This window comes from Amblyraja radiata, chromosome 41 (genome assembly GCF_010909765.2).
Source record: "Amblyraja radiata isolate CabotCenter1 chromosome 41, sAmbRad1.1.pri, whole genome shotgun sequence".
In the NCBI taxonomy this organism is placed as follows: domain Eukaryota; kingdom Metazoa; phylum Chordata; class Chondrichthyes; order Rajiformes; family Rajidae; genus Amblyraja; species Amblyraja radiata.
This window is the reverse complement of record NC_045996.1, coordinates 11,664,180-11,678,332: the sequence shown is the minus strand read 5'-3', so window position 1 is coordinate 11,678,332 and position 14,153 is coordinate 11,664,180. Positions and strand designations below refer to the sequence as shown.

The 14,153-nt window shown below is 45.8% G+C and overlaps 1 protein-coding gene across 1 annotated transcript in view; it reads right to left on the bottom strand.

Annotated features, from left to right (window-relative positions):
• Positions 1–325: 325 nt before the first annotated feature.
• Positions 326–14,153, bottom strand: part of clptm1 (CLPTM1 regulator of GABA type A receptor forward trafficking) — a 28,904-nt gene continuing 15,076 nt past the window's right edge. Inside the window, exons 8-14 of the mRNA XM_033014465.1 lie at positions 13,003–13,247; positions 12,228–12,321; positions 6,726–6,916; positions 5,434–5,529; positions 3,419–3,554; positions 985–1,152; positions 326–885 (exon numbers count right to left, since the gene is read on the bottom strand). Of these exons, the coding sequence (XP_032870356.1) occupies positions 719–885; positions 985–1,152; positions 3,419–3,554; positions 5,434–5,529; positions 6,726–6,916; positions 12,228–12,321; positions 13,003–13,247 (1,097 nt within the window). The 3' untranslated portion in view covers positions 326–718. The remainder of the gene's footprint in view (positions 886–984; positions 1,153–3,418; positions 3,555–5,433; positions 5,530–6,725; positions 6,917–12,227; positions 12,322–13,002; positions 13,248–14,153) is intronic.

Sequence of the window (14,153 nt, the reverse complement as noted above, 5' to 3'; positions counted from 1 at the left end):
TGATTTTAAATCAACTAACCTCTACTTTTATTTCGGTGCTGCAATTTAGACACAAGTAAATATTAATTTTGAGCACCGCTTGAGTAATTTGCACAAACATTTTTTTTAATGGATTCTATTATTGGAAATAAACACCATATTCACAATAGGGTATTCTGCACAGATGTACCCATCTACGTCAGCATCAGCAGCCACTATATGGCCTTGGAATCAACACTTTGTGGGAACCGTCTTAAATGCAATTGTACTAAAACCCATTAACAAGTATTCACTGGCGAGGCTAACAAGTTCACACAAATCCTGCTTCAATTAGTTCCATAGCTAATAAGTTAACATTGGTTTGTTTATTGAAACAGGAATCAGAATTTCAGATGATGGAATTGAATCTTTATTACTAAAATCTGTTATCATCCCCCCTCTAAATAAACAGAGGCCGCCCTTTCAACAAATAGCCGCAATATAAACGTTATTATTATTATTAGCAATTTAATGTTCCAAATATTCCACAGTGGAATACAATGATTACAAAGTTATCAGACTTAAATACAGATATGTTTCAGAACAAATACAGTACAGCACATTAACCTGGACTTCAAATTCACTTGTCTTCAACAGGATTATATTAATACAAAAATTGGGAGTTTGATTATTACAGTCCGTGGTCTCACTTTTGCCTTTACAGTGAAACATGAAGGTTTGACAATGCAAAGATTTATATTTAATCATTTTTCTTCTCCTCCTCTCCTTTCTCCATCAATGCCTTTGGGGAACCATCTTCTGGTTGTGACTTCACGATATCTTCCCCACTCGTCCCAAATTCGTTCATCCGGGTAAGATCTACTCGATAGATCCAGCGTTGGTACAGGTAGATAAAAAACACCACGTCTAGATTGGAAAACAAAACAATGTACATTAATTCGGACTGCCGTGAATTTGAAAAGCCATTAGTTTTCGAGTTGCGTTTTATTGAGGCTTTAGACTCACCGTCTCTCAAGCATCCTATTCTGTACATCATTGGCATTTTGATTACGAATGCAAAGAGATCATCGATAAAAGTATTTAGTGCTTTATAGGTTAGCATCCTCCATGGGAGATGGGCTACTGACTTCAGCTTATAATTAATGAATAGCTGCGGTGTCATAGTTATAAACCCTGAGTGGAGGAAACAAAGCAAATATTTATCACCTTCAAAAATAACAACACACAGAAATGGCTAACATACTCCTTCGCTCCATAGATGCTGCCTCACCCGCTGAGATTCTCCAGCATTTTTGTCCACCTTTGAAATGGTTAACAATGGCCTGTTTCCTTTATCATTGTCACTCCTTTGCATATCTTTCATTCATTTGTTCTACATCAGAGAGTGGTGAGTCTGTGGAATTCTCTGCCTCAGAGGGCGGTGGAGGCCGGTTCTCTGGATGCTTTCAAGAGAGAGCTAGATAGGGCTCTTAAAAATAGCGGAGTCAGGGGATATGGGGAGAAGGCAGGAACAGGGTACTGATTGGGGATGATCAGCCATGATCACATTGAATGGCAGTGCTGGCTCAAAGGGCCGAATGGCCTACTCCTGCACCTATTGTCTATTGTCTACCCCTCTCTCTACATCATCGTCTGTCTCTCGTTTCCCTTTCCTATGACTTTCAGTCTGAAGAAGGGTCTTGAACTGAAACGACACCCATTTCTCACACCTCCTAAGAAATGTATTTAGTTGCAAATTGCACTCTCTCTCTCGCTCTCAGGTCAAAGATACTGACCCAAAATATTAAAATCAATTCTCTCCCAACTTTTCTCCCCCTCCACCCTACAATCAGTTTGCAGAAGAGACCCGACCCAAACCATCCATGTTTTCCAGAGATATTGAAAGAAAGAACTGCAGAATCTGGTAAACACACGATGGGACACAAGGTGCTGGAGTAACTGGGGAACATGGATAGATGACGTTTCGGGTCAAGCCCTTTCTTCAGTCTCAAGAAGGGCCACCTATCTAGTGTTCTCCAGAAATGCTGCCTGACCCACTGAATTACTCCAGCACTGTGTGTGTTAAAAAAAATTATAATGCCAGACCACCCTGGTGAATGATTCCTCCCTCCATGTCTGGGGTCAATGTACCCCTTTTTACTTAACTCAATATCTACTGATTCAGCGATGAGCATTGCTGCTATCATTTCAGGACATAACCTGTCACTTTGACAGCACAAAGACACAAAATGCTGCAGTAACGGCGGGTCAGGCAGCATCTCTGAAGAAAAGGGTTTCTGGAGAAAACCTTAAGGGAGGTTCATCCCCAAATATCACCTATTCCTTTTCTCCAGAGATGCTGCCTGGATAACTCCAATGCCACCAAAGGCAAAACAATTTCACACAATTTTAAACATTTGGTCTACCTTCCCTTTGATGGAGTTAGTTCACCTCCCCTTCTCGACACGAGATTAAACACCAGACAGTGGTTAATAGGTGAGGATTCAGCCCACGATGTCAGAGATGATGCCGAGCTAAAATGCTGGAGAAACTCAGAGGGACAGGCAACATCTCTGGTGAACATAGATATCCACGTTCTCCTGAGACGCTGCCTGACTCGCTGAGTTACTCCAGCATTTTGTGTCTTTCTTCAGTATGAACCAGCATCTGCAGTTCCATCTTATTACATTTGGATGGCGATAGAGCTGCTGCCTCACGGTGCCAGAGACCCAGGTTCAGTCTGACAATGGTTGCTGTCTGTACGGAGTTTGCATGTTCTCCATGTGGGTTTACTCCGGGTGCTCCGATTTCCTCCCACATCCCAAAGACGTGCAGCTTGGCTATTTGATTGGCCTCTATAAACTGCCCCGAGTGTGTAGGATAGAACGAATGTACAGGTGATCGTTGGTCAGCGTGGACTTGGTGGGCCGAAGGGCCTGTTTCCACAACACCTCTAAATTAAACTATGCTGCCCAGGTGATGTATAGCAATTTGACGATAAAATGGACTTAAATCGATAATTTGCTTTAAATGGCAAATCTACAGCTTTGCTGGAAGTGAGCGGGCAAGATCATCTCTGACCCCTCTCACCCTGGTCACAAACTCTTTGAATCACTTCCCTCTGGAAGGCGACTCCGGACTGTCAAAGCTGCCACAGCCAGACGTAAAAACTGTTTTTATCCACGAATAGTTGCTCTACTCAACAGCCAAAAATCTGTAGCCTCCCTTTAATTCTGGTATTTTGTTGGTTCACATGCTTGATCAATGGTGTTTTATCATTAATGTTTTATTATTATTAATGTTTAGTGTTTTCTAAGTCATTCGTAACTGTCACTGTATGTCATGTTGTTAATTGTGGCCGGAGCACCAAGGCAAATCCCTTGTATGTGAATACTTGGCCAATAAGCGCACTCACTTCTAGAGTCTGGACCAGAAATGTTCACAATTTGTGAATACTTACCAAATGTCAATAAGAATCCGTAGAGCATACTCAGTACCCAGGAATACCAGCTTTTGTGCTCCAAGTACAACAAGCTGTACACAGCATAGCAGCCCAGCAACGGGAAGAGAATCCAGGACAGATATTTAAACGCCATCTGAAAACATTAACATATCAACGATTAACATCTTCAAACAACTGGTGCATATTAACTATGGCACCTGCATTGAATCCCAAATGACAGCGTCGACAATAACTTTTTTGGAAAATCTCAACTTCCAAACTCCGGAATTGACCAGTTAATGGAAATCTTAACAGAATACTGCATGACCAAAAGTTAAATAGTACGAGTGAGAAAATCGTACATCGTGCTTTTCATGAATGTAATGAGGGCAGGAGTTGTATGTTTTATCACAGAGCGAGCTCTCATATTGTGGTATTGTGTGTGGAAACTGGCCCTTCGGCCAAACTTGTCCACACCGGCCAACATGTCCCATCTACATTTCTCTAACCTGCCTGTGTTTGGCCCATACTCCTGTGTTGGGTGAGTCCAGAACCAGGGGCCACAGTTTATGAATAAGGAGGAAGCCATTTAGAACGGAGATGAGGAAACATTTTTTCTCACAGAGAGTTGTGAGTCTGTGGAATTCTCTGCCTCAGAGCGCGTTGGAGGCAGGTTCTCTGGATGCTTTCCAGAGAGAGCTAGATAGGGCTCTTAAAAATAGAGTTAAGGGGGTATGGGGAGAAGGCAGGAACGGGGTACTGATTGTGGGTGATCAGCCATGATCACATTGAATGGCGGTGCTGGCTCGAAGGGCTGAATGACCTACTCCGGCACCTATTGTCTATTGTCATATTCCTCCAAATCCATGTACTTGTCTAAATGCTTCCTAAAAGTTGCGATAGTATCTGCCTCAACTACCTCCTCCGGCAGCTTGTTCCATACGCCCACCACCCTTTGAGTGGAAAAAGTCACCGCTCGGGTTTCCTATTAAATCTTTCCCCGTCACCTTAAACCTATGTCCTCTGGTTCTTGATTCACCTACTTTTGCCAAGAGACCGTGCATCTACCCGATATATTCCTCTCATGATTTTGTACACCTCTACAGCCACGCCTCATCTTCCTACGCTCTGAGGAATAGTGTCCTCGCCCGTGGGCTCTTTGCTTGAACCACTCCAACTGGAAAGGCAACATGTTTCAACCACTAAGAAAGATATCCTCCTGAATTCCTTATTAATGATTTTAAAAAACAGATTCCGGAAATCTGAAGTAAAAAGAGGACAGGCTGGAAGTACTGAATGGGTCAAGTAGCATATGTGGACAGAGAAACATAGTCAAGGTTTGTGGTTCATGACCCTCCATCGGAACGGAGAAAGTTGCAGAAAGGAGGATGGAGAGATCAAAGGGAATGTGTCCATCTCCTGAATTCTGTCTTCCACCCCAGCATTAAGTTCCTTGGAATAAAGAAAGACTAAACACTGTCCTACACACATTAGGGACAATTTAATGTGCGGGGATGGCTGGTCGGCACAGACCTGGTGGGCCGAAGGGCCTGTTTTCGTGCTGTATCTTTGTTGTATCTCCAAAGTAATAGAATGAATTGAATGACACCATCTCCAGGTCCCTCAGATCGGCCGACTTGGGGTTGCTGAACATCCCGCGGTCTAGGCATAAGCTCAGGGGCGACCGTGCCTTTGCGGTTGCAGCTCCTAGACTGTGGAACAGCATCCCCCTTCCCATCAGAACTGCCCCCTCCATCGACTCCTTTAAGTCGAGACTAAAAACTCATCTCTACTCCCAAGCCTTTCTCGACGTCCTCTGAGCAAGGGCTATATGTATGTAGTGATGTTTGTATTTAATCTATGAACCTCAGTTGTTTGTTATACTATTCTTATACCAATGTAAAGCACTTTGGCCAACGAGAGTTGTTTTTTTAAATGTGCTATATAAATAAAAGTGACTTGCCTTGGACTTTCACCTATTGTTAAAGTGACAGTCTCACACACACATACAGGCACAATGCTTGTGTACTCACATCATCGTAGATCTTAGTTGAGGACTGTACATATGTTGATTTATCGTTGAACGTCAAGCGAGGGATGATTCCTGCCACTTTATTTTCACGGTCAAGCTGCAACAAAACAAAACGTCGATCAATATTATGTACAATAACTTTAAAAGTACACACAATAATTGAAGAATTACGTGTTCACTGAGCACTTCAATTTGTGGGCCACACCGTGGCGCAGTAGTCAGCGACTGCCAATGGACCACGGTTGAGAACGAAGATAGACACAAAGTGATGGAGTAACTCAGCGGGTCAGGCAGCATCTCTGGAGAAAAAGGATGGATGACGTATTTAAGGTAGACAAAAATGCTGGAGAAACTCAGTGGGCGAGTCAGCATCTATGGAGCGAAGGAATTCGGGTTGAGTCCCTTCTCCAGACAGTATTTAGGGGAGAACCCTGGCCACACACACTCATTTCACCCCTGCCATCGGGAAGAAGGTACAGGAGCCTGAAAACTAACGTCCAGGTTCAGGAGCAGCTTCTACTCCTCAGCCATTTGGCTAATAAACACTACTACAACTTGAAATAAGCTCTGAAGGTTTGGCTGATGTCTCTAACATTTTTATTCTTGTTTCTCAGTCTCATAATGGCTTACTCGACTTTCATTGGCACTACTTTGGTCCTCATGTTGACAAACAGAATAAAAGTTTCCAAAGGTGTTGGAAAGACTGGAGGAAAGACCAGGTGCTGAGAGCTCACTTGTACCTGCATTAAGGAGGCAATTAAACACACCTGAGCAATTACAAACACCTGTGAAGCCATGTGTCCCAAACATTATGGTGCCCTGAAAATGGGGGGACTATGTATAAACACAGCTGTAACTTCTACATGGTGAAACCAAAATGTATAGAAATGGCCCGTTATAAAATCTGACAATGTGCTCTTAAACCACATGTGATTTTTTTCTATTACAAATCTCAAATTGTGGAATACAGAAATTAGATTTAAACTGAGTTAGATAGAGCTCTAGGGGCTAGTGGAATCAAGGGATATGGGGAGAAGGCAGGCACGGGTTATTGATTGGGGACGATCAGCCATGATCGCAATGAATGGCGGTGCTGGCTCAAAGGGCCGAATGGCCCCCTCCTGCACCTATTTTCTATGTTTCTATGAAATCTAATTTCAGTTTAAATCAGAATTATCTGCTCCTATAATTCAAATTGGAAGCCAGGATCATAGACTGACACTTGGGGCATCAAAATACTGCTGAAATATTGAAGAAACATCAAAGGTGTTTTGTGGAAGAGAACATTCTTACCTTCACATCCATGACTTTGGTGATTTTCCAAAGATCAATCAAGAGGCCAATGAATACGCTGACCTGTACCACGAAATTGGTCTCATTGTCTAAGATGTACAGCAGGACAACGGCAGACTGGAAGACACCAAATATCACCGAACGTACAGACAGGCCCTCCAGAGACTGGCGACTGTTCCAAAATTGAATGTCTGAAAAATAATGCCAGTCAGTGTGATGAATGTATGGCACAACAGGCCAAACTAGTCTATGCCTGAGTTTATCCATGTCACCATATCTATTCTCACCTTCGTGCATGTTAACTTCATTGTAAATACATTTATCCTATTCAATAATAATATAACTGCTCTGGCAGCAGCCATGTCAGCAGCGCGTTAGTTTTTTCAACTTTTTTCATTTTTTTAGTATGTTTTAAAGTATGTGTTTGATGTTTCTCGGTGTGTTTTGTGTGGGGGGTGGTGTGGGGGGGTAAGGGGGAAACCGCTTCGGTCGCCTCCTCCATGGAGAGGCGACTTTTTCCAGGTCACCTCCCCCGTGGCCTAATATCAAGGATCGGCGCGGCCTTTCCCGGAGACGCGCTCGGGGCTTCAGCGGCGGGCGCAGCGTGGACTCTCGTCGTGGAGCGGGTGAGCCCTCGCTGGGGCTCGTTGGAGGGGAGCGCTCCGTTTCGCTGGCCCGGGGCAGCCGGCAGCCTGAAGTCGCGGTCTGCAGAGCTCCAGCTGGTGTGGCGTCTACAGCCCAGGATCCCTCGTGGGGGACCCGGGGGAAGAAGCCACCACTGCCGGCCCGCGGCCAACTTCTACCGCGGGCCCGGCGTGAACTTAACATCACCCCTGGAGGGGAGCTTCGACCGCCGGCCCTGCAGTCTACGGTGCTTCTGGCTGCGGCGGAGACTTTAAATCTCGTTGCCTACACCAACTTAAAGCCGCGGTCTCCGGTGAGGAAGAGCCGATCATGGACTGACTCTGGACTCTGATCCTGTCCACGGGGGGGAAATGGAGGAGGACTGGCCAAATTTTGTGCCTTCCACCACAGTGTGGTGGATGTTTGTGTTACATTTTTATTGTGGTTGTGTGTTCTTTATTATTGTACCGCTGCAGACAACCCAAATTCCACCGACCCTGGTTGTGTGGCAAATAAATTCTATCAATATTTTATTGCAACGAGATTTGGTGTGCAGCTTCCATCCAATGTCATAACTTAAATAACTAATACAATTTAGATTTAGATTTAGATACCCCGAGAAACATGGTTTGTAAAAAGAACATTACAACAGTAAAACAGTTCAAACAGACTAAAGTGCAGATGTGTCTGTGCGACGTGACCATCCGAGGGAGACAGTCCATGGGGGGTGGGGGGGGGACTCAATCACAACCTCTGAGGGGGTGGGAGATTGCAACCTTCACGTGGTCCGCCCTGTTTCGATGAATGCAATCGACCCGGCGTGCACAATCAAATAAGATCAAATAGAACAAGTTGTCCTACAACTTTAGGCTGTGCACACCATATGCAAGAAGACGACAACCTCTGAGGTAGTCCTTGCTTTCTCCTCCCCTTCCCAGCTCTCCCACAGCCCCGTCTCCGCCTCTTCCTTTCTTTCTCCCGCCCCCCCACCCCAAATCAATCTGAAGAAGGGTCTCGACCCAAAACGTCATCTATTCCCTCGCTCCATAGATGCTGCCTCACCCGCTGAGTTTCTCCAGCATTTTTGTCTACTTTCAATTTTCCAACATCTGCAGTTCCTTCTTAAACAACCTGAGGCAGTTTCTCCCAAATTCTAGACTGAACTGACTGGTTCTATTTCATTATACATTTGTTTTTCATACTTGCAAATGAAATTAGAGGTAATTTAAGCCCATCGTCTAAATCAGCTCGCAAAACAATTCCATTTGCACAGTTTTCCCTAATACCTCTTTGCCCCACATCCCCATCAACTTCCCCCAAGATTCTAACACTCGCCTGCGGACTAGGAAGCATTTTCAGCAACTGATTATTAACCCACCATCCTGCAAGTCTTTGGGATACGGCAGGAAAGCCGAGCACTTGGGGGGGGGGGGAAGCCATGCGGTCGTAATAATAATAATAATGGATGGGATTTATATAGCGCCTTTCTAATACTCAAGGCGCTTTACATCGCATTATTCATTCACTCCTCAGTCACACTCGGTGGTGGTTAGCTACTTCTGTAGCCACAGCTGCCCTGGGGCAGACTGACGGAAGCGTGGCTGCCAATCTGCGCCTACGGCCCCTCCGACCACCACCAATCACTCACACACATTCACGCACAGGCAAAAGTGGGTGAAGTGTCTTGCCCAAGGACACAACGACAGTATGCACTCCAAGCGGGATTCGAACCGGCTACCTTCCGGTTGCCAGCCGAACACTTAGCCCATTGTGCCATCTGTCGTCCCAATAGGGAAAACGTGCAATCTCCACCTAGGGAGCACAGGGTGGCATAATAGACAATAGGTGCAGGAGTAGGCCATTCGGCCCTTCGAGCCAGCACTGCCATTCAATGTGATCATGTCTGATCATCCACAATCAGTACCCCGTTCCTGCCTTCTCCCCATATCCCGACTCTAGCTTTAAGAGCCCTATCTAGCTCTCTCTTGAAAGTATCCAGAGAACCAGCCCCCACAGCCCTCTGAGGCAGAGAATTCCAGACTCACAACTCTCTGTGAGAAAAATTGTTTCCTTGTCTCCGTTCTAAATGGCTTACCCCTTATTCTTAAACTGTGGCCCCTGGTTCTCGACTCCCCCAACATCAGGAACATGTTTCCTGCCTCTAGTGTGTCTAAACCCTTAACAATCTTATATGTTTCAATAAGATCCCCTCTCATCCTTCTAAACTCCAGAGTGTACAAGCTCAGCCGCTCCATTCTCTCGGCATACGACACTCCGACCATCCCGGGAATTAACCTTGTAAACCTACGCTGCACACCCTCAATAGCAAGAATGTCCTTCCTCAAATATTGGACCAAATTAGGGGACTCAACTGCGGCACGGTGGCACAGCAGTTGAGCTAATGCATCACAGCACCAGAGACCCGGGTTCGATCCCGACTACGGCTGCTTGCCTGTTCGTTCTCCCCGTGACCTGCGTGGGGTTTCTCCGAGATCTTCGGTTTCCTCCCACACTCCAAAGACGTACAGGTTTGGAGGTTAATTGGTTTGGTATAAATGTAAAATTGTCCCTAGTGTGTGTAGGATAGTGTGAGGGTGTGGGGATCGCCAGCAGTGTGGACTCGGTGGGCCGAAGGGCCTGTTTCTGCACTGTATCTCTAAACTAACCAGGATGGCAGGATGAAAGCGGGGTTGCTGGGGCTGTGAGGCTGCAGCACTACTCGCTGTGCCACTTGTGACCCGTTCATTTTGGAACCCATGGGTAGAAATGTCTTCACTCACTAGTACTATCTCATTTACCTCTCTGTCTAGGGAGAAGATTTTTTGATAATTATAGCCTTTTCTTTTATTTATAACATTTTAGTATAATGGCATAAAAGGCTAGAGGCAGAAAACTGTTTCATTAGTTTTCAAATGAAGTTTTCTGATCTACAATAATGCTGACAAATCCCTTTATTCGCTGCTCTTAGCTTTCATTTTGGGTGCGAGTTAACTGGGCTCAGGTGGTGGTCTTCCCTTCCCCACATGCAGGAATGCCCACTGGCCCTCCCCAGCTAATCCCATGGGAATGGTTGACTTGCTCCCACTCCATTTCTGTGGATTTGCAACACGACCTGCAAGATCCATGGGGCTGGAGGATGGAGAAGTTGCATAGTCAAATGGCCTGATTCTGCTCCTCGCCCTAGGATAGCAGAATTAGACCATTTGTCCCATCAAGTCTACTCCACCATTCAATCATGGCTGATCTATCTCTCCCTCCTAACTCCATAACCCCTGACACCCGTACTAATCAAGAATCTATCTATCTCTGCCTTAAAAAATGTCCATCGACTTGGCCTCCACTGCCTTCTGTGGCAAAGATTTCCACCGATTATGGGAGATTCTGTACCCTAACTGCAATTTCCACTTGACGCTCGAACCCTCCAGTTGAAGAGACTTGTAGAGCTTACCCAGATGTGTTGCCTTTCCTCACCAATGGCCATACAGTCCGGAAACAGGGCGGAAGCCCACCCTCTCCACACCCACCCAGATGCCCCATTTACGGTAGTCCCACCTGCCTGTTTAGGCCCACGCTCCCTCTAAACCTTTCCTCTCCATGCACCTGTCTTCCAAAGGGCCTGTCCCACTTACGCGACTTTTTCGGCGACTTGCCGGCACCCGTCACGGTCGCAGCAGGTGGCCAAAAATTCTCAACGTGTTGAAAATCCAGCGGCGACCAGAAAAAGGTGCGGCTCTTTGGGCGACTACTCACGACCATACAGGCGTCGTGACGCCTGTATGGTCGTGAGTACTCGCTCAAAGAGTCGTACCTTTTGAACATGTTGAAAATTTTCGGCGACCTGCTCAGACTATGACGGGTGCCGGCTGTCTCCGAAAAAAAAATTGGGTAAGTGGGACAGGCTCTTAAGTGTTATTGAACCTGCCTCAACTACCTCCTCTGGCAGCTCGTTCCATACACCCACCACCCGCTGTGCGAACAGTCGTCCCTCAGGTTCCTATTACATCTTTCCCCTCTCACATTGAACCAAATTCCTTGGAATGGAATACTTCATTGTCATACGTGACAAGGCACGGGGAAATTCTTTACTTGCATAAACAAAGTATGCAAATAGTGGCCAGCTATGCCGCTGCCAAAGTTACAAAGCCCGCCGGCTCCCCCTTCGTTCTTGATTCCTCTACTCTGGGTAAACAAGGATGTTAACTTTTATCATGCTTGAGAACATTCTCAGAGGCGGAGACGTGGGCACTATCTACAATAACAGGGGAATGCCAAGTAAATGAACAGATAACTGTAGAGCTGCCTACAAAATTAAGTGCATAACAGTGTTCCGTAAAGCACAGTATAATACCTGAAAAGGTATTAGACCAGAGCTTGAAGTTAAGGGCCTGTCCCACGAGCATGCGACCTGCATGCGGCAAGCGCGACCTAAAGGGCCTGTCCCACGAGCATGCGACTGCATGCAGCAAGCGCGACCAAACCAGAAGCGGGGGCCGCGAGGAGGTCGATTGAGTGACATGAAGTTCGAGCGAAGTTCGCGCGTGACGTATGGCGTTGAGGCAGCTGTGGGCCGGCAGGCCGTTGCCGCGCAGAATTTTTGAACACGGTCAGTTTTTCGGAGCCCCGCGTGATGTCGGGACCAGCTCCGCACAACTCCATACGATTCCGGCGGTCAAAGTGGGACCGGCCCCGCGAGGCCGTACGGCTCAAGCGACCACGTTATTCACGCTTGCCGCATGGAGTCGCAGGCTCGTGGAACAGGCCCTTTAGTGTTTTGTTGAACGGTCTGATAAGGAGATTGTTAACGCGATTTCATTTTTGACACAAACTGACAAACGGATCGCAAAATAAGAGCAAAATGGATTTCCAATTGAGGCTCACCATTTTTGAAGGCCAGGAATTCAAACACGCTGTGTACAATTGACACGACAATCGTCACTGCCAGGAGATAGGGATTGGTTTCCAATAGCGCAACCTGCCATGAAGAAATAGATTGTTTGCTCGGGGGTGAAACGGCATGGTAAAGAAAAATTAAGCAATTAGAAATTCAATACAAACCGCCTTAGAAATTCAATGTTACTTGGTAATTACGTGTTTGCTATAATTGTGGTCTAAAGCTAGAAATAAATTTGCACCTCAATTATAATTGCTAATTCCTCAATCAATTTGGCTCGGAGCAATTTGCAGGCCAACCTCCCAGTGACTATATTAGATTTCTGAGTGGTAATTTTAGTCTCCTACACTTGACAACATTTTAACAGCGACTTTACCAAACTGCTTTATAAAAGTAAAAGATGTTCATTAGGCGAGCATTCGGCTATTTTTTTAGCTGAGAGAAACATGGCTCCACTCCAATATCAGTTGGATATTAAGGAGCACCACCATCACCAGGCGAGAACGGCCTGGAACATCGGGCCTCCGTAAAGGCAACTGTGGAGGCCTCAATAGGCCCGACTATGGGTGGACATTGGATGGGGACTGGACATTGTGCCTTCCCTCATAATGGGAACCATTGTGGGGGGATGTTTTTATGTTTAAATTTCTTTATTACTGTTATGTTTGTATTCTTTCTTTATGTGCTGCATTGGCAAGAAGCATTTCACTACACCTAGGTGTATGTGACTAATAAAATAACCTTTGAACCTTTGAAACTAACCTTCACGGAATCCTGCTCCTCATCAGGTTGTTCGTATAAATCATCTCCCAGGAAGTTCCAGGGAGACTTGGTACTTTGCGCAGCGTACAGCTGCCATTTCCACAGTGTCAACGGGCAGAAGGTCATTCGCAAGGGGAGCTTATCCAACGTCTCGTTGATGGGAAAGTAGTCCTTCTGCAGGTTCCAATAATCATTGAAGTAAATGATTGGATAATAGTCAGCACTCACAGGGTCAAACTTCACATCTGTATGGGGGGGGGGGGGGGAAGGAAAAAAGGGAAAACAAGATCCAAATGAAATCGCAAGCCTTTGGGAATTGTAATGCCATTGGAGACATTGCCTTCCTAAGGAAAGTTAGTACATGTCATTCAATGTATCAAAGACCTTGTCATTCAAAAATACACCAACAAATGCAAGTCTGAACGAAATTCCGTTGTATCTGGCTCACCGTGCAACATAAAATAACAAAAGGATAAAATAGATAAAAAGATAAAATAGATAATAGGTGAGGCACATTACATGGAATTCAAGACTCTGATGGCTCGGGGGAAGAAGCTGTTGCAAAACCTGGCCGTTCTGCTCCTTATACTGCGATACCTTTTGCCCGAGGGCAGCAGAGTGAACAGTCCATGATGGACAGTCCATGTGTCTGGCTATTCAAAGGAATACATTGAACTTGGTGAAATTGAGGACGGAGAGAGGCTTTAGTCAATATAGACGGCAGGAAGATATAGACTGGAGTAACTCAGCGGGACAGGCAGCATCTCTGGATAGAAGATGCTGCCTGCCCCACTGATTTACTCCAGCATTTTGTGTCCGTCTTCGGTGTAAACCAACATCTGCAGTTCCTTCCTACACCGAAGGCAGGAAGGCTCAGCGTTAGTGAGCAAGTGAGATGGGTGTCTCGGGAAACTCTTGGGACATTTTTCACAGTGTTGAAAAAACTTCACGAGTTACCACATTTCTCGAGTACCTGCCGTTAGCATTATGAGCCGCTACGGGACATCCACGAGGTCCTACGCACATACCAGGTGCTTGATTTTTTTTTTACCCGGGAGAGCTCTTGGGTGAACTCGCTTCGTGGGACAGAGCCTTTAGTGTGCTCCCCTCTGCCCTCTGGCACAAGGCATAGAAATGTGAAAACACACACC